This window comes from Acartia tonsa, chromosome 2, assembly GCF_053477335.1.
Source record: "Acartia tonsa isolate MP-2025a chromosome 2, ASM5347733v1, whole genome shotgun sequence".
Lineage (NCBI taxonomy): Eukaryota > Metazoa > Arthropoda > Copepoda > Calanoida > Acartiidae > Acartia > Acartia tonsa.
In genome coordinates this window covers 31,293,197-31,320,430 of record NC_137261.1, presented here as the reverse complement: position 1 = coordinate 31,320,430, position 27,234 = coordinate 31,293,197, and the positions used below count along the sequence as shown (strand labels likewise).

The window sequence follows — 27,234 nt, the reverse complement described above, 5'->3', positions numbered from 1 at the left end:
TTCTTTAATTGTGTGTTTACAAATTATCTATTTATTCGTATATTTAATTTTTGAAAAAAAATGGGATCGGTAGCAGCAATCACATTCAGCTGCGAGTATTATATACGCAATAGATAAACTCAGCTGCACGGCTTGAGGAAAAAATATAGCCCGGTTCATAAAAGCTTTTTAGAGGTCGACCGAATTTTTCAGTAGGTCAACCGATTTTAGTACAACTGAAATATAACCCAACCTAAATATATTCTTATTTTTTGCTGCAATTACACAGTTTTTGTACATGAAAATGGTTAGAGATTGTTATAATAATCCCATTTCTCTTATTTACAAGTATAATTATATTGTTCGATGAAAAAAAAGTTACTCTATACTGGGTCTCATTTTACATATATATTTTAAATAATTGGTTTATCACTCTATCCCTGATCGTAGTCAAGGGTTGATTAAAGTTTATTTAAAAATTATTCAAAAGCTGTCTTTTAAAAACTTTTAATAACATTTCTCTTTACTTTTACCTTAAAGTAAAAACAATTTAATTCATTGTTTTATTTTTTTGAGGCCTATACCAAAAAATTATATTGAGCTAGCTTCTCATTACTTTGTATTTTTTATATCTAGATTTATAATGGTCAGCTGATATGATTGAAGACGTATGTAAACAACAGTTTAAAGATATAATTTGAATTATGGGAAGAATTAATTTTACAGGGAGTTATTTATTTGCAAGTCAAATATGTGATTATATTGATTTTTTTTAGCAATTATCAAGAATAATAATTTGCTTTATTTACCTTTTAATCGTGTATTTTTTAATGTTAACCTTTAATGACAGAAGTCCACTATTGTTATTCCATTGTATCTTAGTTAAATAAGTGTGATCAATTAGAATGATAAGTATTAATCCGTGTTTTTCAGACATTAAAAAATGATTTGAGCAGCTTACTTATCTCTGTTATTTATAAAAGGTGAAATTTTTATAACCCACAGCTGTTGCGTAATACGCAGCACACTCGCATGATAGGTTCGAATCTCAGCCCCACAATGCATTTTACTTAAAGACATTAAAAATGGTTCCTATTTCTCTGTGTCAGGTGTGTGACATAAATAGTTAGACTAGACGGGAAGGCCCTGACCCAAAACAGGTGCAACTCATTACCATGCTTAAATATATAGTGGCGTCCACAGTTTTGTGCCAGGAAGGTGCGTAAAAGAGGGGATAGTCAACTTCCTCCCTCTTTATTTTCAATTTTTGTTTTTAAAAGAAAAAAATTGGGGGGGGGGGGGGGGGTTTGGTAAATTTTTTTTGGAGGGTGGAGAAATCTTTATTGAAAATAGTAAAAACCTTCCCTGGATTTATTAGGAATCTTTACATTAAAAGAGAACCATACAGGTTCAATGTTAAGTACTACGGACAAAAAAGCTTTCTTCTTTATATCCTATCCTCCACCTCCTATTATATAAAGTAATACAATTTTTTTGTGAACCGAAAGGGTTCTCTATTTTGTGTAAGCTTCACATAGGTCCTGTGAAGGTTTTAGGCTGCTAATATCCGATTTTACTTTTGGAATGGGTTTAATCTATTTTTCTAGACCATTTCTGCCTTTTCGAATACAGAGCCCCTAGATGCCACTAGTATTTTTTTAGTCACAATGTGAAATGGAGAGACGGACAGACATTTCGAATTATAGAGTACCTTTGCAACTTAAAAGTATTTACTATTTCAGATGTTCTGTTTTACATAGGAGTAAATCAAGATGAAACTCAATGTTATACAATACAGCACACAAGAAAAATAATCTAATGTTGACGTGTAGTAACAAATATAAGAAGAATGTGGCTTGAACTTCTTTCCTTCAAGTCTATACTTAACCAATGAACGTATTTTGATAACAACATGATATTTTTCTAATGATTATTAATGCCGTATACATGTGATATTTAAAAGAAAGTTATTTAATACTTTTTAGTAGATAAGCTACGCCAAATTGAAATGTCCTTCTATCTTTGTTTTGCTTTTGTTTTTTGATCAGATTTTAAAATTGTTTATAATATATATTATCAATAAATATCCCTTATTCTACAAGACCTTTGTGGTGCAAAGATGAAAGGACAAGTATCGTTACTTTTTATGTTTTTATAAGAATTTCTGGTTGCTCTGAAGTTTGTTTCATCCTTATAATAAAGTAACAGGATGTTAGTCTGTCTTTATGTTTATCTTTAACAAAGGATCTCGCTAACCATTGAATTGTTAAGGATCTCCTTAACAGGGTAGATTCTCATAGGTTTTAGGATGGTTTATTACTATTTCGGGGGAGGGTATCACCCCCCTCCCAAGAGAAATCGCCCTTTAAAAAATTAACTTCCCCCCCCAAAAAAATTTTTTTTTCCTTTTTAAATTTAAAATTTCTAATTCATCTCCCTCCCCCCCCCCAAGTGACCCTAGAGGCCTCTAGGGGCATATTCGCTAGTTGTAGATAAAGAATCATGTAGGTACCTTTTTTGCACTATTAAATATGCTTCTGATTCATTATTTCAGATGATTTATTAGCATTCATTCTACATGTTAATTTTGTTTTTCTGTTTGTTTTCTAGTCAACTTTTGATGTTTTTGTGCTTCAATACTAATGAATGTTGTCATTTTTGTTTTATTATTATTACATTTTTTTGAAAATCAACTTTCACATTCAAAGGCTTCATATTTGCAATCTAAATCAACATCTTAGTACCTGTCATATAACTATACCTAATGCTAATTTAGTTAATTCAAGTTTTAAGCAACAAAATCTCATGTAAGAAAAAAAGACTGTCTTCAATGTTTCTACGTTAACTGTTACATAGTTTACTTAATCTCATCTTCAAATTATGATTTTATAATGAAATTCAAATCTATAATAAAATATAATCATTCCTTCAATCAATACTTTTGATTTTTTAATATCGTGGCTACTTTATAACTAGGTAGAGTTTTTACATCTGTTATTTACTTAAATAATTTCATTACAAGGTGTATCATTCCGTGATCTTACAAAGGGGGAAATTTTTTTTGCTGGTTTGCCGTGGATGTATTTGTTTTAAGACTTTTAAAACAGTAGTAGAACACTGAAATTTGGCATGTAGTTGCTCCAATGAGATACAGTATTTTACTGCAGAAACCGCCAATCCTGCAGATTTTTCTTTTTCTTGCTAAATTAGACAAAGGGGGAGGTAGGTTGTGCTACAATTCTGTAAAGGTATGAGTTTTAAGGGATGAAAACAGTAAGTAGTAGAACGATAAAATTTATGTTAACTTTATTTTTAAAATTTTTGTCTATAGTTCTTTTCAATAAGGAATACACATATTTAGTGAATATTATTGTTCTACTGATATTTTTTTAAGTCTTAAAACTCATTTATGGAATTTTAGCACAACCTACCTTCCCCTTTGAATCATTTCAGATAAACTATATTTTGTAATAAAGTTCACTTTTATTACCTCTAAGCACTCCAAATGTTTTAAAATTGTCTAATTTGGCGAGAAAAAGTAAAAAAAAAAATTCGGTGGTATTTCACAAATCATTGTTGTATCCCCTTAAGCAACTGGCATATAAATTTTAGCGATCTACTCCTGTTTTAAAGTCAACACATACATTTAAGGCAAACCAGCAAAAAAATGTCCCTCTTATTTCAATTTTAAAGAGAAACCTTTCTCTTATTTTAAGTTGGCTAGAAAAATAAAGCTCGACATGGTGTCCTATGAATTTTAAACTTTGTATTGTCTGTTACTGAAACATTTACTATTTTTCAAGAAAATGAACTCAGGGTTTGTCTACCTAATATTGTTAATATAGGCATGGTAGAATTGTTCTATCAATTTCAAACTTGGCATGAGATTCCTTGAAATTATGTAAAAGGGGACTATCCAGGAACGAGAGCAAGTGATTCTAAGCACCTTCCAGCAGTGATTCTAAATGATTTTTTTAATGAATATACTAGGGCTCTGTGTAATATCATTATATCGATTTAAAAAATCAAGTTTCACCATGGTTTTATGTGAAGAAACACTTTGAAATGTTGAGCAATATTAGACGAAATATCATCAAATGTTTTGTTGAGTTCAAATGTTCGAAAAAAATAACAGGCCAAAACATAATCAAATGCTGTAAATTACAAAAGTACACTACTAAAACTGTTTATGACATTACAAGTTACAATCCCTTTTTCTACATTAACATTTTTTATTGAAAAAGTTTACTTTTTTGTCATAGCAGTTTGAACTCAACAAAACATTTGATGATGTATAGTTAATAAATGCCTAACATTTCAAAAAAATTTTCATATGAAACAATGTTGAAACTTAATTCTTTAAATCGACAAAATGATATTACACAGAACATCATCAAAAAAACATTTAGAATTTCTGTTGGAAGTTGCTTAAAATCACTTACTCTCATTCGTGGATAGTCCTCTTTATAAATTGTAGCATCTCAATAATAGTTACCAGAAAGTCCTGTTTAAAAGTGAAGCTTTTCTATAATTAGGGTCAGTCTTTCAAGTCGTAACAGTTAGCTTTTTTGTTTAATTAAACAAGTTAGAGTTGTCCTATCAATTTCAAACTTTGCATGATGATTCCTATAACAGTTAGGGATGACCTAGAGATCGCAGCAACTCTTTAATCGTTACCAAAAAGTCCAATAAAATATGTTCAACTTTTACTTTTTGACAACTAATTTATGTATGTTAAATTATACATTTCATCCGATTTTTGGTATACTGATTCCTATAACAACAAGGTATGTAATGTTATAAGCGAAGCATCTCTATAATAAAGTCCTAAAAATGTCAGTATGTGCTTAAACAGCATCATGTATTTAAGCAGTTTTGAAACAGAGTTACTTACAATTATGTTAAGACTTATGCATTTATATTTTGCATATTTAGTCTGACACTCTACAAGTGTTAATGTTCATTTGTCCCTCCATTTCAGAGCTTCGCTTTTATGAATATTTTAAAATTAAAGCGAGAAAGAGCATAAAAATCGGTATGAGATGACTGTTTTAGATGGCCGCAGCGGTCCAGTCGCAAAATCTTTACAGTTGCACACTGTACCTAATTAAGCACAAGTACCATGCATAATTTTAGATTTTTAACCTCGTCTAATAGTCTTGCTGACAAAATAGCCTTTTCAACTTTGTTAATGAATAATAATCATATTCGTCAGATTTTTGTAATAATGATTCATAGAATGATTTGACACTTTAAGCTTTAAAATGTAAGAATGTCCGTTTGAAGCTCAATCAATACAGAAGTTCTTAGGCATTTTCGAATGTATATAAACTATACATCTCGGGAACCTGAGCTTAAAGGCACAGGGAGGGGAGGAGGGTTTGAATTCGATCCCCCCCTTTCTTTGTATTGTTTCAAAAAGAAAATTTTGGAAGAGTGGAAGGTAGTGGTATCCTCTTAAAAATAGCTAAAAACCTTCCACAACCAAAGAGAAGCTATACTGTAAAGGAGTATCGTATCGGTTAGAGATCCATAGTAACAGACAGGCAGATAACCTTTTACTTTTCAATAAGGATTAAAAGTTTGACATTTTAAACTTTACTACACCTAAAGGGTAGTTCCACGAAATGATACCAACAACTTAAAAATTATCTTAATTTAAAAAAAAAATTGTGTGGAAACTCTTTCAAAAATACCCGTTTAGCACATTTATGATGTTTTAACTCAAAACTCCCACATTATTTTTATTTTATAAAATAAACAACATATTTGAAACCACTGTTTATTACCCGAAGGGCCCTGTTCCTAGGGGATACTACCCTTGCATGGATCTTCTAACCCTTTGCCAAACTTTTTCATAAATAAGCATAAAAAGTTTTCAAAAATAGAAGTTATAGTCCATATGCGATCTGAGGGAACCCATAACAATTAAAGATGTGTATTGATTTAAAAAGTTGTTTTCTGAAGGTCTAGTTTGTATGGTAACAAGTACGTTATCATTAACAAGCAGCAAAGCAAAAAAATAAATATAAATTCAGAGATAGGTGACAATGGGCTGTTTATTACACTAGCAGTAGTCCCTAAAGTTTTAAAATAGTGTTCTTATGCGTTGGCTTAACAACTTTGGGGTCTTTTACTTAAGTTTGATTGATTGGTTTATTAAGTTGGGTGTTTAAACGTTTCAACAACTAATTTTAATCTAAGGAAGGGGTAATTTTTATGTTATTTTTGGGTATATAAAATATAAAATCCCTTTAGATCCCCGATATAAATCTGTGTGTTTGTTTAGAAAGTACATTTGAATTAAAGAGTAGCTTTACACTTTACATAATTGAACTAAAACAATATATGAAGTATCTTATTTTATTTTGTTACAAATCATTTATAATTTTATTATCTTTAAATCTTAATATTTGAATGATTTTTGTCTTGCATGCAGCTAAAAATACAACGTCACTGTTTCCTGAAAAAAAACAATACTTAATTCAAGAGTAGATTCTAACAATTTCTTTTAGTAGCGAAGGCACTGTATAAATCTTTTTAAAAGCGAAGCTTTTCTATAATTAGGTTCGTTCCGTCCGTACGTCCGTCCGTTAATTTAGGCATGTTAGAATTGTCCTATCGATTTCAAACTTTGCATGAGGATTCTTATAATAGTTAGGTACGATTTAGAAAGCGTAGCAACTCTATAATCATTCCCAGAATGTTCGTACGTCCATTTTGAACATGTTGATTTTTCTACTTTTTTAACAACTAATTTTTAAGTGATCTTATTATCTGTTTGATCTGATTTTTGGTATATCGACTCCTGGGACAACAAAGAACAATATTATAAGCAAAGCAACTCTAAAATCAAGTCCTAAATATGTAAGTATGTCCATAAACATTATCCTGTATCAAGCAATTTTTCAACAAATTTACTTAAAATTTTGATCCGACTATTATACTTTTAAATTCTGATTATTCAGTTCAGACGCTATACAAATGTTAATGTACGTTTGTTATACCGTTTCAGTGCTTCGCTTTTATGGATGTTGTCATCCTTGTTTGTCTGTCGTTTATGGGGGAAATATTTTCTCATTTGGTTATTAACATACATAATACATATGGCCACTACTTTCAAAAAAAATATCGGCTTTGCTTATAAAAGCCACACTGTTAGAAAGAAGGGGAAATTTACAGTAATCAAATACAAAGTTTTTCTTACTTCATGGCTTTCACCCTTATGATAGTTTTTAAGATAATCAATTTCTGTATGTAGTTATTTTGCAGATCTTAACTATAACCTCAATCTGACTTAACCCTTACAGATCGGGGGGGGGGTCATATTGACCCCCCCCTCTAGTTTTTTCAATGTCATTTTTTTTGTAGGTAAGATGGAGAGCTGTGACTTCATGACTTTTTAAGTTTAGTAATTATGCGTCGGCAAGAGTTGATTTTATTAGGATATCTGGTCTGTGTCGGTCGTGGTGTCCGGTCAAAGTCGGTTGGGTAGCACCAAAATTTTAAAAAAATTCTAAATAAATCTTAATTTCTACATTATGACTTTTGAAACCTAAATTTTTTTTGGTGAATACTAAGATATCAATGACCTTATGAGAAAAGTGGTGTTATGACCGTTTGACCGCACCCTGAACGACTTTATGGCCGATTTTTGTCCGGCTTTTACTACAGACATATATCATGAATATCGTGGCTTCTATTACAGCTAGAGACCTATAATTTTTTTTGGTAAATTCTTGAGCAACAATAAACAGATAAAAATATTAATTGGCGCCGCCAACCGCCGTTTTACCGCCGTAACCGCCGAAAATAACGGTTTCCGTTATTTGCCGTTTTTCGGCGATGATCAGAAAAAGTAATTTTTTTGTTATGAAAAATAAAAGTTCGTCCTAAAATTTGATCATCCTAGCTGCAAAATTGGCCGCTCTACAGCTGTTTTAAAATTTAGCGGCTGGCCGCTAAAAAGCGGCTAAGGAGCGGCCTGACCGCTATGACTAGAAAAAGTAATTTTCTCTAAAAATACACATGAACCACCAGAAAAAAATTTTACCTCTTTATCTGTAACAGAAGCCGAGATAGAGGGGGGGGTCAATATGACCCCCCCCCCCCGATCTATTAAGGTGGGAATTGGGGCCCGATCTGTAAGGGTTAAATAACTAAAACTGTGAAGAGACTATAATATTAACGACCTTAAAATGTAAAAAAAAAGTTGATAGAGAAGCTGCGTATGTTCACCTGGATACATATGAGATGTAGTGTGTAGAGAAATTCTTCATTGTTTTTATTTTGTTAGTGTTGTGTATAGGCGTGCTTCAAGTCAGTCTGCTTTCCATTGATCTAAATTTTAAAAAAATCATAAACAACACTAACATTGGTATTAATTCTTACAACAGTAACAGGATGTCTGTCAGTCTTCGTGTACTGAAAGAATCGGATATTTCCAGGTAAGGTTTAGTTCATAGGTAGTTAAAGATCGTAAAAATTGGTGCTCCAAATTAGTTTTACTTTTCATGGAAGCTGCATATCATATAGTTGAAGCAAATAAATAAAGATTTTTTTGTCTAAAGCTAAAGATCTCATAAAATACCGATCCTAATAAATTTACTTTACAGGGAAGCTTTATAAATGTCTTGGGTATGTTTTAGACTATTATTCTCGCCTCGCCTAGAGGCTAAGGACGAAGCAACTATTAAAATTATACAACCCCCTTTTAATAAATATAACATAGTATTAATATCTTGTGGCGTGGGGACTGTAAAACCTGTAAGGGATGAATAAGGGCGAAACCAGCTTTAAGAGGAGTAAAACAGAGGGGGGGGGGGGGTAAACTTAACTTTTGCATTCGGCGAACTATACATATATATAACAGAAACCTAATATATTCAATAACAGAAAAGCTTGAAATTACTTCATGCTGGAAGCTGTATCACTTATCCATATATTTTATCACCTTTTTAGTTTATAAATTTGTTTACTAGCTCCAGCTTCAATTGTTAGAAATTAATTTTAGCGTGTGGGTTGTATTGTACATTAAATGAAAATAATGTAAAACCTGTTAGTAGAACAACGTAGAAAACCAATCTGACGTAACTCAATAAAAATTGCAGCTCATCTTTAGTAAATCTGAAAAGATTCAAAACTATTATAATACAACAATTGTAACAATAATTGTAACAAATTAACTTTTAATTATTATTTCAATAAGGTACTTGTTTTGGTTCGCCATTTTTATTATTTTTATGAAGTTAGTCGAACTTTATCAATCAGCTGATTTAGCTTGGTTTACAGCTGTAGGTTAATCAAAAATTATTATATAAATGATAGACGTTTCTTCAACATTGCAAAAATTTTATAATAAATTTAACACCAAAAAAATTTAATTTTAATTTCAATAACTAATTCCATTCAAAGTATTTTAAGATTGCAGATATCATTTCTTGATTTTCAAGAAAAATTAAATATTATTGAAAATATTTTTTTGGGAACATGAGGACGTCCGTCTAAATGTTTAAAAAGCCAACTGAACAGCTGTTTTTTCAGGGAAAAAGGAACATTAAATATTTTTTTTTCTAAGTATATTTTCAAAAGTACGACTGAAAAAAGGTTAACCTCAAGAAAGGTTGACCTCTAATTTCTCTCGGTCGACCATTTAGCTTTTGTGAACTGGGCTTATGATACTCAACACTTAGACACAACTGCCAAATTTTTATTCAGCAACCCATTCACAGCTGCTAATTCAGCTGCAGCAACTCATCATAATCCATCTTAAACAAAAGCAGCAACTGATTAATTTAAATTCAGCCGCCGCATTACCAAAGTAAAAGCTTTTCTCTAAGCTAAGGGAGAATAGTAATGTTGCTCTATTTAGAGAAAACAGGATTCTACTTAATATTCAGCTATAAATGTCGTGTACTTAAAATTATGCAGTATTCACATAAATTCAAATCAAATTTAGCTTTTTTACCACTTGTACTTAGAAGTTTGTAAAATGTATAATAAGAACAGGGTTGAACAAATTCATAAACGCAAAAATCAATATGATTGGACAAGCTAACAAGTGAACAAATACAAAAGCTACCTATTGATTTTTTAGAAGACATAAAATTTTTGTATGAAAATGAATTAAAAAATAAAGAGTTTAAAATAGATGTACTAACATTAATGCTTAGACTACATATAAAGTTCCTGCATACCTGTATTATAACTTTTTTTTAAATCTTTAAAACCAAAAGTCGCATACAGAAGTAAATCGTCAACGTAGAAAAGCCTGGCAAATATTAAAAAGAATATTAGCAGCATAATTAGGTTTTCCAATTGGGTCATCTCAAAAAACGCCTATCTCAGAAAACGCCTATCTCAAAAAACGCCTATCTCAGAAAACGCCTATCTCAAAAAACGCCCATCTCAGAAAAAGCCTATCTCAAAAAACGCCCATCTCAGAAAACGCCTATCTCAAAAAACGCCTTTTACATAAAATGCCCACTACATTTTAGAAAAATAAAGCCTAATTTATAAATAGTATTCAATAGAATAATACAATACTTGTCATTCATGATCTCTTACTTAAAACACAAATAATCAGTTACCAACTATGTACAAATATGGATAAAATGGTAAACTAAAGAGTAGCTGCTATATTAAGAAAATAGGGAAAGTTTAAATAAATGGGAGAAAATTATTGTAGGGAGAACTCATTGGAGGAAAGAGTTTAATTATTGAAGCCCATTAAAAAGTACATCATTTTTTAATCTGATAAAAATAAGAAGGAATATAGGGATAAGACATTAAATTAACCTCACCCTATTTTTCCCCCAAAATTCATCAAATATGGAAAGTTAAATTGTTAAATAGAAAATTTTAAATTGCTTTATAAATTATAATAATAATTATTTTAAACTAATTTTTTATTTTGAGGAACAGCTATATAATTCTGATAAATTTAAAGCATATCATACTCAATAAATATTTTGTATATTATTTGTGTATGTTAATGAGTACATAACATGAATCTAAAATTTCTTTTAAGCATAATAAAAACTAGAACAAAATTTTGTGTTTTCCAAACTATTTATCCCTTCCTTACACCCTACCCAAATTTCACAACCCTATTTTGAAATTCACCCATCCAAAATTCCACAACATCTTTATTTACAAATTTACTAGGTTTAGTCATATTTACAACATTTCAACCATATATTCTGTTAATTCAAGATATTAGGTCAAATAATAAAGAAAATAAATAAGAAGTATGTTTTAATAGAGCTCATAGTTGTTCATCTTAGTGTAATAACTGAAAAGGAAACTGGGTTGTTTGCAGTAGATATATGAAATAAAGAAACTTAAAACATGAATTAAGTAGGTAAGAGTTTTTGTTATTCAGTTGTGATCAATTTTCAAAAAGCAAACCTTTAGTATGTTGTTGCTCAAAATGCTTTAAAAAATAAAAAGTGCCTAAGGAATGTACAAGATTGACATTATTCTTCAGGGATAGATATTTCAATAAGAAGATTCATAATGTACATATTGTACAATATTCACAATACCTTTTAGACTGACATATTTCACTACAGGATAATTTTTAAAAATGTAGTAGGCATTTTATGAAAAAGGCGTTTTTTGAGATAGGCGTTTTCTGAGATAGGCGTTTTTTGAGTATAGCCTTCCAATTCTATTGTGTATTTTGATTAATATGCTCAAGTAGTACATCTACTTAGCTGGATATTTATGTAACAAGGATCACAAAGTTCATGAAACACACAGAGACTTTTTTTAATGTAATTTTTCTTTTTACCTTAATAATAAAAGAAATATAACAGTGTATTTATAATTTTATGATTACTAAAAAAAGATCAATAGTTATTAAAGGACGAATTTAGGATATTAAATGTAATGCAGTATTTTTACAGTGACAAATGAGGAAAACACCGTATGCAATAAACTATCATTACTAACAAAGCGACACCTATTAATATAAATTTTGATTAAAATTATTATTGATAAGAGTGATCGTAGGAATTGTTATAAATGTTTAACAAAGCGCCACCTGTGATCATATTAACAATGATTTTCTTAATATTTAGAGTGATAAGAAGAGGAAAGGATTTCTGCAGCGTCACCTGCCGGGATCTGCAGACACTGATAAGGAAACAACTAAAAATATTTCTCCGTTATCAAGCCCTCAGGTAAAAACATTCTTATCATGGAAAGAAAACGGAGTAGCGGGTTTCGTAGTATTTTCACAGAAGTTTTTGATAGGTAAATGTTAATGATTGCCCCGTAGGGTTAGACCCCCCTCCCCTCCCGAGGGTTAGAAATAGTAGAAAAAACGACCAAACCAGCTATTTCTCATATCATAGAATTTTCAATTGTAATTATTTCAATTCTTGTTTACAAAATCTTCTTTAGGAAAAAAATATTTTTTATCTAATAAAATAAATTTTAATGTAAAATACATGTAAAAAGTAAATGTTTGTGTTTAGAATTGTAGTAAGATGGGAGTGGTTGTAACATCTGCAAGACATGCTCACAGAAGGTAATATGCAGTTTGATCTTATTTAGTATGCAATAATTTCTAAATAAAACTAATATACATTTTTATTTTTATTTATTAAAGAACAGTATACTGGGAAAAACAGTTGATTAGTCATAAACTATAAATGTCTTTAAATGATTAACGATAAGACCATCTTTTCAATGAGTACATTATCTTAATTCTTCTTTCTTGAAGGGTATTTATGTCTATATTTTTCTATCTGTCCACCAAATCCTTATTTGTTTCCTTCTGTCTGTCTATTTGGTTAATTGAATTACTAAAAGATATAAAAGAATTGAATTATCATTTTACTATTTTGCAAAAGTTATTGTTACTTGTTCCATGTTCGTTGTTATACTGTAGTTAACTTGCTTTATTTGTAAATTTAGAAATGTTTAAGATAAAGCTGCTAGATTTGTTCTTTTAGGTCCACTGTGCGGATTAATTAATTTCATATTTTTTATAGTTTTTTTGCATTAGACATTTGTTGTAACTGTAAATGTCGACCAATGTTTTGATTGTTTGTAGTAATGGCTCTCTATAATTAACTTTTTTCTGTTTTTACTAAACAATTAAAAATTTCTAAAAAGTTTTATATAATCCTGTGGGTCATTCACATAAAGTTCAAATGGGCTATCAAATTAATTCTGTTCAATTTGTTTAAAGCTTATGAACAATATTATGAATTATAACTATCAAATTTACCCAGGGATAAGAGACCAGGATTCTTTCAAATACTGCTTTGTGGCGATCAATTAAACTCTCTTCCCTGAAAAAAGTAAAAGTGTCCTACTATGACGTCAGAAAAAATTAACAATTAACCAATGAGAGGCCGCTATATATTTTACCACAGTTAATACTGGCTTCTTATTGGTTAATTGTTAATTTTTTCTGACGTCATAGTCAGACACTTTTACTGTTTTCAGGGAAGAGAGTTTAATTAACCAATTAACCAATGAGAGGCCGCTATATATTTTACCACAGTGAATACTGGCTTCTAATTGGTTAATTGTTAATTTGTTCTGACGTCATAGTCAGACACTTTTACTGTTTTCCTCTTCCCTTATTTTATTTTCTTCCCTTTATAGTTGCTCATCCAATTCTGTTTGATTGTCTACAGCCAAAAACAATATTATGAATTATAACTATCAAATTTACCCAGAGATTTAAGGGATTCTTTCATACACTGCTTTGGAGCGAACAATTAAACTCACATCCTTCATTTACTCCCCTTTCATATTTACTAATCCCTGGTCACATCAAACATAAAGTTCAACCCCAATTTTATCCAAACATATTTTGGAGAATTTCAAATTTAATTGAATGGCTAATTCACGGCATCTAAACTAACAATATAACTATAAGTTTGATCAAATGCTTTGTTAATGTCTAAAGTACACTAATTAGAATAAACGAGGAGTGCATATTTGTTATTATAGGTGTTCTTTGCAAAGACCAAGATATATTTTAGCAACTATTGGACTGTCTACATTCAACCCAACCGAGTAAATCTATATAAATATTTAGAAACAGACTTTTAACGCTCAGAATTAAAAGCTATCTAAATAGATAAAATTAAACTAGTAACAAAAATAATTGCATGAAAATTGAAAACCTTAATTATTACACATGACGGATATTTTAGTATATTTTTAAACTTGGAACAATCGCAGTTTATGGTAAAATGTTCCCGGGAAAGATTATCTCTAAAAAAATGAATCAACTTTGAAGTGTACTAGCTGCCTAACGTACATGTTATCCCTACACATCGTTACAAGCTGCATGAGAAGGTCACAAATAATCTGTAAAAGCCAAGATCCAATGATGCACAGGAAAGACTTGACCGAAGAAAATATGCGAAAAATAAGTCTTTTTTGTGTGCGCTGCAAGATAACTGAGCGTTTTGGATTAATGGCTATTCCCGATTAATTTTAAAAATTGTGTACTGACAATAATATGCAAGTTCAGCCATTTTTCCGCTAGCTAAAACATTTTACCGTTTAACTGCACTAGATCCAAAAAGTTCAATGATTATAATAGTAAGCCTTTTCTTTTGGGATCTGAAACCTTTAAGTTGATATTGTGATGTCATAAGGATTAGGCACCTTTAAAATTTTGAGCGCGCTTCACACAACATTTTACCTTTCCCCATCGTTGTATTTTATTCCTCCCTTTTAAGCTATTGTGCAAGCATTAAGAATAACTGACGAACCTAAATGAACTTTGTTAAGCAATTTTTATATGACTACATTTTAGTGCTTATATTAGTTATTTATAGTAATGTATCAAAGACAGCTTTCAGCGGATATTCGTGGAAAATTATCTGTAGTATGATTTTTTAGTATGGCTAAGGTCCGGTTCTAATCCACAGGATATCAATCGGTTTCGAAGCCATTCGCGAAAATATCAGCACCAAAGTTTATTAGAGAGTAATATTTTTGTATTGGCATCAGATATAAGGTATAACCAACAAGTGAAATAAATCTTAAATAATATTTGGGGGGGCAAATGGAGAGGTCGTCAATTTTACTATATGTTGCCCCCCTCCCCCCCCAACGATAGCTGAAAACTAAGTATAGGTTTCGTGTTTTTTTTCGAATTAATTACGTTATTGGTATAAGCTGTATTTTCATATTGCTTGTTGTAGTGAGAGTACGCTGGATGGTCCTAGGGTGCATCTGGAATATTTTCTTACAGAACTATCGGACGACGACCTTTCATCCGGGTCATGGTAACCGTTTGAAAAATATAGTGACCCCTTTTTTTCATAGGATAGAGGAAAAGATTCTAAAAATATTTGCAATTTTTGATAAGGAGTGTAAGCGATTTTACCAAAATAACCCATTTGATAGAGCAGCTTTATATTTAAGGAAAAACTATTCAGAATATTACTTATGTTTCCATTTGTTTCAAGAATCTTTAACTCGTTCTTAAATTTCTTTGGATTGTTCATTAAAATTGACTTATAAAAAACGTCTTACATATTTGCACAACATTTTATTGTTTAATGGAGGTTTCAGTAAACGAAATAATGATAAACTTTTACTGGTAAAATATATAAGTCAATAGTAATGAATTATCCTTTTTTTCAAATTCTCCCCTTTCTTCTGAAATTTTTCTCTCTTTCTCTATTTGCTTGAAAACTAAAATGAATGATTTTTCTACATCTTATTTTTTTTTCATATTTTCTATTAATCTGTTTGTGTTATAAATAAACAAGACATTGTTTAAAAAAAAGGGGGGGAAATATTTACTTAAAAGTAAAATATTGATTAGGTCAATAAAAAGTCAGTCTTATAGGTTAAGTGATGCATCTTCCTTCGTCTTTAACTTTAAACCTTTGTTTACCTATCCTTATACAAAATAAGCATAATAAATACGTTTTTCCTGAAAAAGGTGATTTAAAGGTAATTTAAACAGTTGGAGGTATTTTTCTGGATAAAGAATGTCATTTTCTGTTACAAGAAAGGTTAAAAACAAAGATCGGAAAGAAACCTAAACAACGTCAATTATAAAAATTCAGCTGTTAGTGAGATCCTTAATAACAGACATACTGTCAGTTCAGTTGTTTATTGCTTTTATCAAGGATATGTTAAGAAATAGATCGTACCAAATTGTTTTGTTCTTTTCAATAAATGTATGTAAACATAAGGTTCTGAGGCGAGTATTTCATAAAAAATAGGTTTTTTTCTGACATAAATGATTGTAGACGTGAGCATGTTTTTACCCATTAATATTTAATAGATTATTTCATACTATACCCGTATCTTGAGATAGATAAATTTAAATACAAAGTTAAATGCTACCATTTAGAAATAACACAGTAAAAACGAATGTCTAAATCTAAAAAATCTAATCACTTGGAGAGGGATGGTTGCAACTGCGGCTGATGGTTGATGCTTTCTGCGACTCAACCATTGTCTAAGATGAATATATAAGTTGGGCTGAGGATCTAGTTACTAAAATACTGTATTACTGAGGTTGGCATTGGGTAGTATTAAATAGCTAAATAAACCCCATGGCTGAGGCTTACTGGGTGACTGAGGAAACAGCGCGGCTGACAGATGTTGTTAATTCAAATTTTAGCCCTTTTAGTTAGAAGCAACTAAATAAGGATATTCAATTTTGTTTCTATGGACAGTTTTTTATAAATCATGGTTTCAAAAATATATAAATTGTGCTAACATTATTTCTATATATTCTATTCATTTTATATTGAGTTTACTTAGAAAAAAGATCAAAAAAGATATTGTTTTACCAAACATTTTAATATATTTATTTGTCGATTGAAAGATATTTTTTCTCTAAAAATAGTCTTTTGGATTGTGTTTTTTAGCATGTTTTTCAAAATTAAAAACATTTCAATATTCTTTTTGAAAGGAGTATTTTGATGCATGAAGTAATTTAATCTAGATTATAATCTAAAATTTAAATTTAAAACTTATTTTCTCTATGTTAATTTATTTGTAATGCTAAAGTAATTGCCAAAAAAATACTTTTTACTTTTCAGGCATGGCCTTACAGGAACTTATCTCAATTATTATTTTTTTTTAATCTTTTGATTTGTTTTTATTTATGAATCATTAAAAAAAATTATAATCATGGAAAGAAAACGATACAGCGGGTTTCGTCGTATTTTCACAGTAGCTTTTGATTTTATTTTAGGTTAGGTTAGGAAATGGGCCCCACAGGGGCTAGAGATAGGCGAAAAGCAACTGTGAAAATACTACAAAAAACCCTTCTTTGTTTTCTTTCCATGATCCAATTATTCTTTTGTAAAAAAAAAGTTTGGTCTAATGCATGCATGCTACCGTTTTTTTTTGTTGTTGAAGATTTGTAATGTATTCACTCTCTATTCAGGTCGAGTTCCGCGAATGCAGCTGTTGCGTTTGCAGTGGCTACGGCGGGTTCTAGCAACCCTAGGGATCTTCCACAGGTAGAAAATAATTGAGTTTTGGCAGGGATACAAAGGGATAAGACAATTTAAGATACTTTGACGTACATCCCATATGAAGTTAAACAATATAAACACTTATTTAGCTTACATTATTGGTTGAAACAAAAATTGGACACTGGTATTGTCTATGTATATTGTATATAACTTTAATCAATATGTTTAAAATTATTGTGTATCTGAATATGAAAAATCCTCTATATACTTTCGGAAATTCTTTTATTAACCCCAGATTAACATTACTAATGTTAGGTTGCAAATGATTCTTTCCGAGCAGCTGCACGCAGAAAGATGTCAATAACAAGTAGCGCAGCAACTATGAGAGTTCTGTCTGTTCTCAGGCATTGGGTTACCAAGCATTCACAGGTAAAATATTTATAAAACCAGCTGGCTCTAATTTTATGATTATGTGCTATGCAATCAATGTCTTTCAAGGGATCTTAAAAGATAAGACAATAACCGATAAATTGATGTACTTCCGCAATGACTTCAAAAATTAGCGCATAAAAAATTCAATCAATAAAAGTCCCCAAAGTTGTTAAGCAAACGAATAAGAAAAATCTATCCCTGATTTTTTGCAGTTTCATGATAACAATTTTCATTTAAACTTATTATTTGCTCAAAACATGCTTTTTGCTATTTTGCTATTTCAAAAAAAGACTTGACATTGCAGATATTATTGTTTTGTATCATTCAAATGCCTACACACATGCAACTGCTAAAATAAACTATTTGTTTTACCTTAGGATTTTGATGGAAACAATCAATTGAAGAATTTGGCTATCGAATTTCTGGAAGACATTGTCTGCACACCAACTTTGCTACCAGCTGAACATAAGGTACATTTGTTCATTACTGTAAAAAAATGTATTGCATCACTAGTCGGATTGATTGCGTTAATTTTATGTTCCTTCCTATTTTAAACTTGGCATAATAATTACTGTAATAGTAATGCACAATCTAAAAAGCGCTGCAATTTTATAATAGTTACCAGAAAGTGAGAACGTCCTTTCACAACATAACAATTTCTTAGATTTTTTAATTTCAATAAGTTAGAATTAATTTTAAGATAGATATATGCGGAATTTTTATTCAGACCTCTTAATAATGTTGAATTTTTCTCTATTTATTCGTTGTCTTATCATCGGTTTTTGGGAGATTCGCTTCTATGGATGTTGTCATCCTTGTCTTCTAACTTATGTTCTGATTTTTAGGCTGCATCCCAGTTGTTACGTATGTTGACTAAAGAGGAGCCAGCTCATAAGCTGGTTGACTTGAAGGAACTTCTACAACCACCCCAGGTTAATTTTTGTTTTAACCAACGTCTTTTTTTGCTGTTATGTCGCGGGTTTTTTAGGAAGCCTAGCAATTTTAAAGTTAGAATAAGCCCCCGGCCCCCCCCCCTCCCCCGATCTATTAAGGAGCGAAATGGAGCCCGATCTGTAAGGGTTAAAGAAAATAAATATTTGAATAATTTCTCATTCACTCTTGACTCAAAGTACCTAATGACTGTGGGCTACGCTAAAAGAATAAATATGTGAAATATTTACCTCCATAAGTATTAGGAAACCCTGATTAAGATATAATTTAAAAATTCTTTTGATGGATTTAAATTAAAATATTTCTATATTTCATTAATAAAATTTAGAACATTTTCTAAAGATTAACTTCTGGGAAACATTAATATAAAGTCAATACTTTTTCATAAGTGTTTTAGTAAGAAACATTTTACTTGAATTTTAAAAAATTCAAAATTTTGAATAATTCAAAGTTGCGGTATTGTTTGGTACATTGGTTTTTCACTAATCGATAAATAATTACTTGGATATTGCACCAGATTTTTATCTACTATAATAAAAGCATACGAACATATTTAAGGAGAGAGGCACAATATAATAGTAGATGCATTACTAAAATATAATTAATTTATCTTAGAAGCCAAGTAAGGAGAATATCAGTACCCTGAGCGCCCTGGAAATAGCTGAACAAATGACTTATTTCGACCACAAGATCCTGTTTGCTATTGGCAGCGAGTAAGTAGCATTTCTTAAAACCTGCCACCGGAATCTAATTCTAAATGCATGAATTTGTAAAAAGGAAGGTCTACTCTGGTGCTGGTTTGTCTTCTTCTTCTTGTAGCCCTCTCTCCTTAGGCTGCATCATCATCATGTGTTGCCAGGTTCAGGAACCTGGCGCATTCCAGAGGGTTTATCCACAGGTCACGTGGTGTGAGGGTGGTAGGGTTGGCTGGGCAGCTAAATAAGTGTGCTGTAGTGTGTCCTGGCTGTTGGCAAAGGGGACAAACGTCTGGAACGGGGACTTCTTTGCTGATTCTGGACATATAACTTTTCAGGTATGTACTATAACCTGATCTCAGCTGGGAAAGTCTGGTTCTGGTGATTCTTGGTAGGGCCTTCTCGGAATCACTAATTGCTGGGGGGGGAGCACCTAGGACCTTATTGTGCTCGAGATTGGCAATGTTGTTTCGAACAGAGCTTGTGTGCAGGGCCTTGAGTCTCTGTTTGTAGATGTCTGTAGGCAAGTCTGGATATGACATCTATCTGTTTGATTTCGTCGCCAAACTTGGACCTTAAAGTTTGATTCATCTGGCGACGAGGGGGGGGGGGCATTCAAATCCACTCGGTTCGGGTGGTTTGGCAACTGTGTTTGTAACAGAAATTGCTTGCTTAGCATTTCACAGTGGTCTTTAACTGTCATAATTTTTGTCTCTTGATGAAGATGGTCTGGTTTAGACATAATATGACATCCTGTGGCAGCTCGCAAAGCAGCATTATGGGCAACCTGGATTTCATCCCAAGTTGTTTGGGACAAAGCAGGTGTCCAAATCGGACAGCAATAGTTGATGATGGACTGGCCAATTGCTTTGAAGGTGGTGACTATGGTTTCCTTGTCCTTACCCCAGTTTTGGCCAGTTAAGGCTAGTAGAACACTGTTCTTGGACTGGATCTTGGTCTTCAGGTTAGCTGCATGTTGCCTGAAGGACAGGAGTGTATCAAAAGTGATACCAAGGAAAGTAGGTTTCTTCACTGTTGGTACTATTTGTCCATCCACTTCAATCTGTAACACTACACTAGCATCATTTGAAAATGTTGAAAAAATAGTGGCAGATGACTTGGAGGGAGAAATAAAGAGGTTTCTGCTCTTAAACAATTCATTCAAAATAGCTAGGTAGCTATTTAATTCCCTGACAATTGGGTCAAACTTGGGCCCTGAGTTCAGCACATTGCTGTCATCGGCATATGTGACAAGTTTGATGTCACCTGGGGGTGATGGCATACCAGACATGTAGAGGTTGAACAGGATGGGAGAAAGTACACCACCCTGCGGCACTCCTTGTTTTACTTTCCTGTATTTGGAGATGAATTTCAGAAAAGTACATATGTCTGTCTGCTCCGCAGGTAACCACACAGAAAACGTTTAATGTAGGCATTCAAGGGAAGGTTGTTGATGTCCTTAAGCAACAGGTGGTGGTCTACAGTGTCGAAAGCTTTAGATAAGTCTATCGCCACCGAAACAATTCTGTTGACTGGCTTCTTCCGGTTTAAACCTTTATCTATGTGATCCTTGATGGTCTGTAAAGCAGTGAGTGTGGAACGTCCCTTTCTAAAACCGTGTTGGTGGTCAGCAAGTTCAATGGCATCTGTAAGATATGGTAGCAACAGTGCTTCCAAAATCTTGGCTGGTGGTGACAGGATAGAGACTGGTCTGTAGCTGGTGCCTTTGTTTGCTGGCTTTCCTGGTCTAAGAAGGGTAATGATTTTGGCTGTCTTCCATTTACCTGGAGTTTTGGCAGTGCTCAGGATGAGATTAAATAGAGATGTTAAAAACTTGATACCATTTGGTCCCAAGTGCTTGAGCATGACTGGAGACAAGCCATCTGGTCCTATGGCTTTGGAGTATTTGGCTCGTTTGATGGCTTCAGCTGTTTGGGCTGGGGTAAATTTAATCTTCTCTGTATGATGTTTAGGTTTGCTTTGCATTGAACGTAGAATATTGCGAAGCTCCTTTTCAGGTTTCTTATCTAGTTAAGGTGTATATTGACAATTAAATTTATTAGCGTCAATGGTAATTTGGTAGCGTCAATGGTGGGTTTGTTGTCGTCGAAGTCTATGCCCTGGTTGTCTGGTTGGACAGGTTGATCACATAGGCCTTTGATGGTTTTCCATAGCTTCGTACTACCAGGCTGACATGTTGATAGATGTTGTGTCCATTTATCTTTCCTGTGGTCTCGAATAAGTTTGTCGATGTTTTTGTTGAGTTCAGGTATTCTGTTGTCAGCTGGGTTGTTTTTCTTAATATTATCCCATTCATCAATTAGTGTAGCAGCTTCTGTAGGTAGGGCATTATATGTGCGAGGGATTCTTCCTGCAGGAATAAATTTGCCAGCTGCTTCTTGTACTACTTTAGAGAAGTATTTTTCGGCTTCGAATACATCAGTGACTTCTCTCGCCGCGGAAAAAATGTTTTCTGTGTATTCCTCAAATTTTACCCAATCAGCTTTGTTGTAGTTGACATATGTATAATTGGGTGAGTTGGATTTTTTGAGTTCTGCCGAAATGCTAATGATGATGGGAAGATGATCTGATCTGAGGCTGGAGTCTATTTTCCAATTTGTGGTCGGGATCAGATTTGAGGAGGCCATGCTAATGTCTGGAGCTGTTGAAGCATTTGCCGTAACTCTTGTTGGCTGATCTTCATTAATTATACCATAATTCAGACCAGTGATGGTGTCTACAATGAGTTTACCTCTGACATCTTCATTTGCCTCAGAGTGCCAAAGTTGATGATGAGCATTTACATCACCTAGGATAAGACTTGATGTTCCTAAGTCTTCAAATAGTTTATCTATCGGTGGAATATAGTTTTGGTTGCAGCTGCTCTGAGGGGGGATATATACATTCCGAATGTAAAGTGGTTCTGTGTTATGTTTGCCAGGTAAACTGATGGTTAAGCTTTCCAGGTGAGGATCCTGTTCTATAGCTGCTGGAGTCTTTTCAAGATTGAAGTTGACATCCTTGTGGACCAAGAATTCCACACCTCCACCCTTGTTTACTCCTCTGTCTTTACGAACAAATGTATAGTTTGGTGTTTTTGGTGTTTTAGATTTACCAGTGAGCTTGGTTTCTTGTATGGCTCCAATTTTGATGTCATTTTTCTCCATATAGTGAAGAATTTCTGAGATTTTACCAGAGATACCATTGGTGTTGTGTTGGAGTATGTTTAATGTTGAGCTGTTGTTCCGTTGTTGTTGCTGTTGTTGTTGCTGTTGTTGTTGCTGTTGTTGTGTGGGGGGAGGAGGGGGGGAAGGGGGTCTACGACGGGGGGGAGGTGGGGAAGGTCGTCTACGACAAAGGGGTGGGGAGGAGGGGCGTCTACGACAAGGGGGATTAAGGGGGGGGGGTTAAGATGGGGGGGAAGGGGGTGGGTTCACAGGTAACAGATTTATGCAACATGGTCCTGTCCAGATCTTGAATTTTTTGCGTTCGTTGGCAGATTTTAATTTTGAACACTTGACATGAAGCCAATTATTGCATTTGCTACATTCGATGAAAGTTCCAATAATTCTCTTTGTGCATACAGTGCAGTTCCATGTTGGTCCTGGATTCTGTTCTATTCCAGCTCTTATCAAGAGTAGCCGAATAAGACATGCTGGAGATGCCTTACTCTTTGTCCAACATACTAAAAACTCGATTTAGCTGCGGGGTAAGCCACATTGTCTGCGATGTTAAAAAGGATGTCCTCTGGGTTGCTATGGATCCTATGTTTGCCGTGTCTACGTCGCGGATCCACCTTCTACTGCAACAGCAACAACATCAGCAGCTGCGTGGAAGCCAAGAGCAAACAAGTACAATCTCCCAACCTCCCAACTTGCTGGTTTGTCTGGTTATTAGCCACGTAATCATTAAATTCTTAAAGTGCGACCTTGACGACTCGTCTAATAAAAGTTCATTTATAGTTATTTTCACAGTGTATTATAAGCATCTTAAGGGGCGTTTCGTCGTATTTTACCTATGGCTTTTGATTATTTTAGGTTGTATAGGTTAAGTGATTGCCCCGCAAGAAATAGAAGAAAAGCTATTGTGAAAATACAAAGAAACGCCCCTGAACAGGCGTTGTCATGAAAGGAACTATACCCATAAATTTTTTCAGAGAATTTCTTGGACAAGCCTGGATGAAAGACAGCAAGAAAGACAAAGCACCAAATATCTGTCTTATGACTGAAAGATTTAATGAGGTATAGTTTAATTACAGATGTCGTGTTTTCACCAATACAGTATGATACAAATTTAATTTATATGTATGAAAGAAAAAAGTATTGAAAATATCGGCAAATTTAATTCTGGCAGAATAACTGTCATTTGGATGATGATGGACAATAGATCTTTTCATGAAAATACCCTTTCTCGAATTTCATTCTTCTGCTAACCTAAAAAGTTACTTTAGGGGCCTAGAAATACATGTTCAAAATTTCAGCTCTTTATCTTTACTGGCGACCTAGCGCCAGGCATGTAAAATATCAACAGATAACTTTAGCACGGCGGTTTTAACAATATCTCAGTAATGTGCAGGTTTTAAGCTCTTCTGTATATTTCAATTTAAACACATAAGGCCAAAGATATTATTAAAAAAAATAATAGCCGAGATAGAGGGAGGTCTGTTTGGGGGTTAAGTAGGGGTACAGAAGTTTAACTGCCTGTTTTTGCCGGTTTTGGTGCTAGAAGCGCCAATTTTATTTTAACTGAGAATAATATCTTAAAAGGTCGTAACTATAAACAGATAAAAGTATTATTTAGCGCCGCCAACCACCGTTTTACCGCCAATTTTGGTGGTTTTCGTTATTTGTCGTTTTTCGGTGGTGGTCAGAAAAGGTATTTTTTTTGTTATAAAAAATAATAGTTCGTCATAAAATTTTGTTTTCTTAGCTTTAAAATTGGCCGCTCTACAGCTGTTTAAATATTTAGCGGCAGGCTGCTAAAAAGCGGATAAGGAGCGGTCTGACCACTATGACTAGAAAAAGTAATTTCCTCTAAAAATACACATGAACCACCAGTAAAAAGTTTTACGTCTCTATCTGTAACAGGAGCCGAAATAGAGTGGGGGGGGGGGTCTGTTAGGGGGTTAAGTAGGGGTACAGAAGTTTAACTGCCTGTTTTTGCCGGTTTTGGTGCTAGAAGCGCCAATTTTTTTTTAACTGAGAATAATTTCTTTAAAGGTCGTAACTATAAACAGATAAAAATATTATTTAGCGACGCCAACCACCGTTTTACCGCCAAAATTGGCGGGTTTTGTTATTTGTCGTTTTTCGGCGTTGGTCAGAAAAGGTATTTTTTTGTTATAAAAAATAATAGTTCGTCATAAAATTTGGTTTCCTTAGCTTTAAAATTGGCTGCTCTACAGCAGTTTTAATATTTAGCGGCTGGCCGCTAAAAAGCGGATAAGGAGCGGTCTGACTGCTATGACTAGAAAAAGTAACTTTTTCTAAAAATACACATGAACCACCAGAAAAAAGTTTTACGTCTCTATCTGTAACAGGAGCCGAGATAGAGAGGGAGGTCTGTTAGGGGGTTAAGTAGGGGTACAGAAGTTTAACTGCCTGTTTTTGCCGGTTTTGGTGCTGGAAGCGCCAATTTTTTTTTAACTGAGAATAATATCTTAATAAGTTGTAAATATAAACAGTGAAAAAAGGGACAAAAAAGGATATTTTTTAGGCCTTTTCAAAAGGCAGTTTTTAAATCCCGTTATTTCATAAAAAAAATTTAAAATGCTTAGAGAATGGCTTGGAAGGTGAATTTAGGTGGTCTGCAAATTTCAACTTAAACACATAAGGCCTAAGATATGATATCCCAAAAATCTTTTGTCAAAGTCTACTCTACACCTAGCGCTGGCGATTTCATTTTTCACAGGTATAAAATGCATGATTTTAGAAAACTGACTGGCGCTAGGTGTAGAGCAGACTTTGACAAAAGATTTTTTGGATATAATATCTTTGGCCTTATGTGTTTAAATTAAAATATGCAGAAGAGCTTAAACCTGCACATTACTGAGATATTGTTAAAATCGCCGTGCTACCGTTATCTGTTGATATTTTACATGCCTGGCGCTAGGTCGCCAGTAGAGATAAAGAGCTGAAATTTTGTACATGTATTTCTAGACCCCTAAAGTAACTTTTTAGGTTAGCAGAAGAATGAAATTCGAGAAAGGGTATTTTCATGAAAAGATCTAATGGACAAATACTAATGCAATGGAAAATTAAATATATGTTGTACAACCAACACTCACAGCCTCAGAATTTTAATATTTTTAATGATATATTTAGATTATTTATACCAATTTTAGATGTGTCGTTTGATTGTATCTGAAATCATAAGTGCTCCATGTCTTACTACAAGAGTAGAAAGAATAGGTAAATAGCAATAGAGTAGAAATAATTAGTAAATATATAGAGGGGGGGCACGAGCCGACTTTCAATTGGGTCTTTGAATGACGTCGGAAATATTAACACAGCTAAATAAAAAAATAGCAGAAAGAAATTTGCTAGTAGACGAAAAAGGTCCTCAACACTTGGTCTATGTTATTGTTTTGGTTATACATCTATATTTATACATTTATTGTTCAGACAGGCCTACAGATATTAAGATCCCCCATATGATAGATAACCTTAAATTAAATAGTAACCCTAAACAAAATCAAAGAATAACTAATTGGCATGGACAAAATAGAAAAAAATTTAAAACTGAATTGACGTAAATACAATTTCAGAGAAATGGGCGGCAGTTGCAGATATATGTAGATGCCTACATAACTTTAACGGAGTTTTGCAGGTAATAATAGCTTTAGTAACGGAGCTACCCTCCTGTCAAATCTGGTTTCATTCTATCAAAATGCAACTTTTCAGGATTTTTGTAGCTACTTTACAGCTTAAATGAATTAATATGACTGATTTGCTATATCACAAACATTTTTTAATTGTTGCCATTTTTTACTGTTTATTTTATTAATGGTTTCTAGCCATTCCCTATACCCAATTTCTATACACAAAAAAAACCTTGGTTACCCTTTAAAAATCTTTTTTTGGGACATCATCTTAATTTCTAAAAAGATTGATATATATGAAACATACTTTTCATAAAAGAAATTAAAATTAAAGAAAATATTCATAGTTATCTATAATACAAAGTAAAACGATGTCTGTCTGTTTGTTTGTTTGTTTGTCTGTCTGTCTGTTTGTTTGTTTGTAGCGAAGGATCTCGCTAACCACTGAACCGATCGGGTTCTCCTTAACAGGGTAGATTCTCATATGTCCCTGGAAGGTTTATAACTATTTTGGGGGAGGGTACCACCACCCTCCCTAGAGAAATTAAATTTTTAAAAAAATTTCTCAATTTTAGAAAGAGAGTTCAACGAAAAACAAACATCAAACGTAAATTTTTTTTACTTTTTCTTTTAAAATCTAAAATAAGAAATTGAATTACTAAATTCGACTCTCTCCTCCTCAAGTGCCCCTAGAGGCCTCTAGGGGCGTAGCCGCTAGTATTTTAAAAAGTAAAATTATGAATAAACTTTTTTTTATATTAATTAATCTAAGTACGTTTTATGTCATAAGGAAAATTAATTGTAAAAAGTAAAGACAATCATATAATTGTTAATAATATAAAGTAGTTCATAAACAAGAAAAATATGGCGCGGCAGCTACGTGTCAGGCACGACTAAGCCTCAAATTTAAATCTGTTTAGTTGGATGCTTT

General features: G+C 32.8%; 1 protein-coding gene and 2 long non-coding RNA genes across 4 annotated transcripts in view; 2 read left to right on the top strand and 1 right to left on the bottom strand.

Moving 5' to 3' along the window:
* LOC145310460 (ras-specific guanine nucleotide-releasing factor 1-like) overlaps nucleotides 1-27,234 on the top strand; it is a 34,459-nt gene that overhangs the window by 146 nt on the left and 7,079 nt on the right. Inside the window, exons 2-12 of one of the 2 annotated variants that reach the window (XM_080150415.1) lie at nucleotides 12,063-12,164; nucleotides 12,462-12,514; nucleotides 15,162-15,245; nucleotides 17,375-17,450; nucleotides 17,721-17,834; nucleotides 18,215-18,307; nucleotides 18,683-18,769; nucleotides 19,404-19,501; nucleotides 23,640-23,724; nucleotides 25,827-25,893; nucleotides 26,250-26,311. In XM_080150415.1, the coding sequence (XP_080006541.1) occupies nucleotides 12,063-12,164; nucleotides 12,462-12,514; nucleotides 15,162-15,245; nucleotides 17,375-17,450; nucleotides 17,721-17,834; nucleotides 18,215-18,307; nucleotides 18,683-18,769; nucleotides 19,404-19,501; nucleotides 23,640-23,724; nucleotides 25,827-25,893; nucleotides 26,250-26,311 (921 nt within the window). The remainder of the gene's footprint in view (nucleotides 1-12,062; nucleotides 12,165-12,461; nucleotides 12,515-15,161; nucleotides 15,246-17,374; nucleotides 17,451-17,720; nucleotides 17,835-18,214; nucleotides 18,308-18,682; nucleotides 18,770-19,403; nucleotides 19,502-23,639; nucleotides 23,725-25,826; nucleotides 25,894-26,249; nucleotides 26,312-27,234) is intronic. The other variant, XM_080150421.1, reaches the window with a different exon arrangement.
* Nucleotides 150-2,911, top strand: LOC145310489 (uncharacterized). The gene is made up of 2 exons (XR_013876562.1): nucleotides 150-962; nucleotides 1,722-2,911. It is a non-coding gene; the product is annotated as an uncharacterized LOC145310489 (long non-coding RNA).
* LOC145310482 (uncharacterized) lies at nucleotides 6,329-9,107 on the bottom strand. Its single transcript, XR_013876560.1, has 3 exons — nucleotides 9,035-9,107; nucleotides 8,218-8,319; nucleotides 6,329-6,442 (listed from the first exon to the last, which is right to left on the bottom strand). It is a non-coding gene; the product is annotated as an uncharacterized LOC145310482 (long non-coding RNA).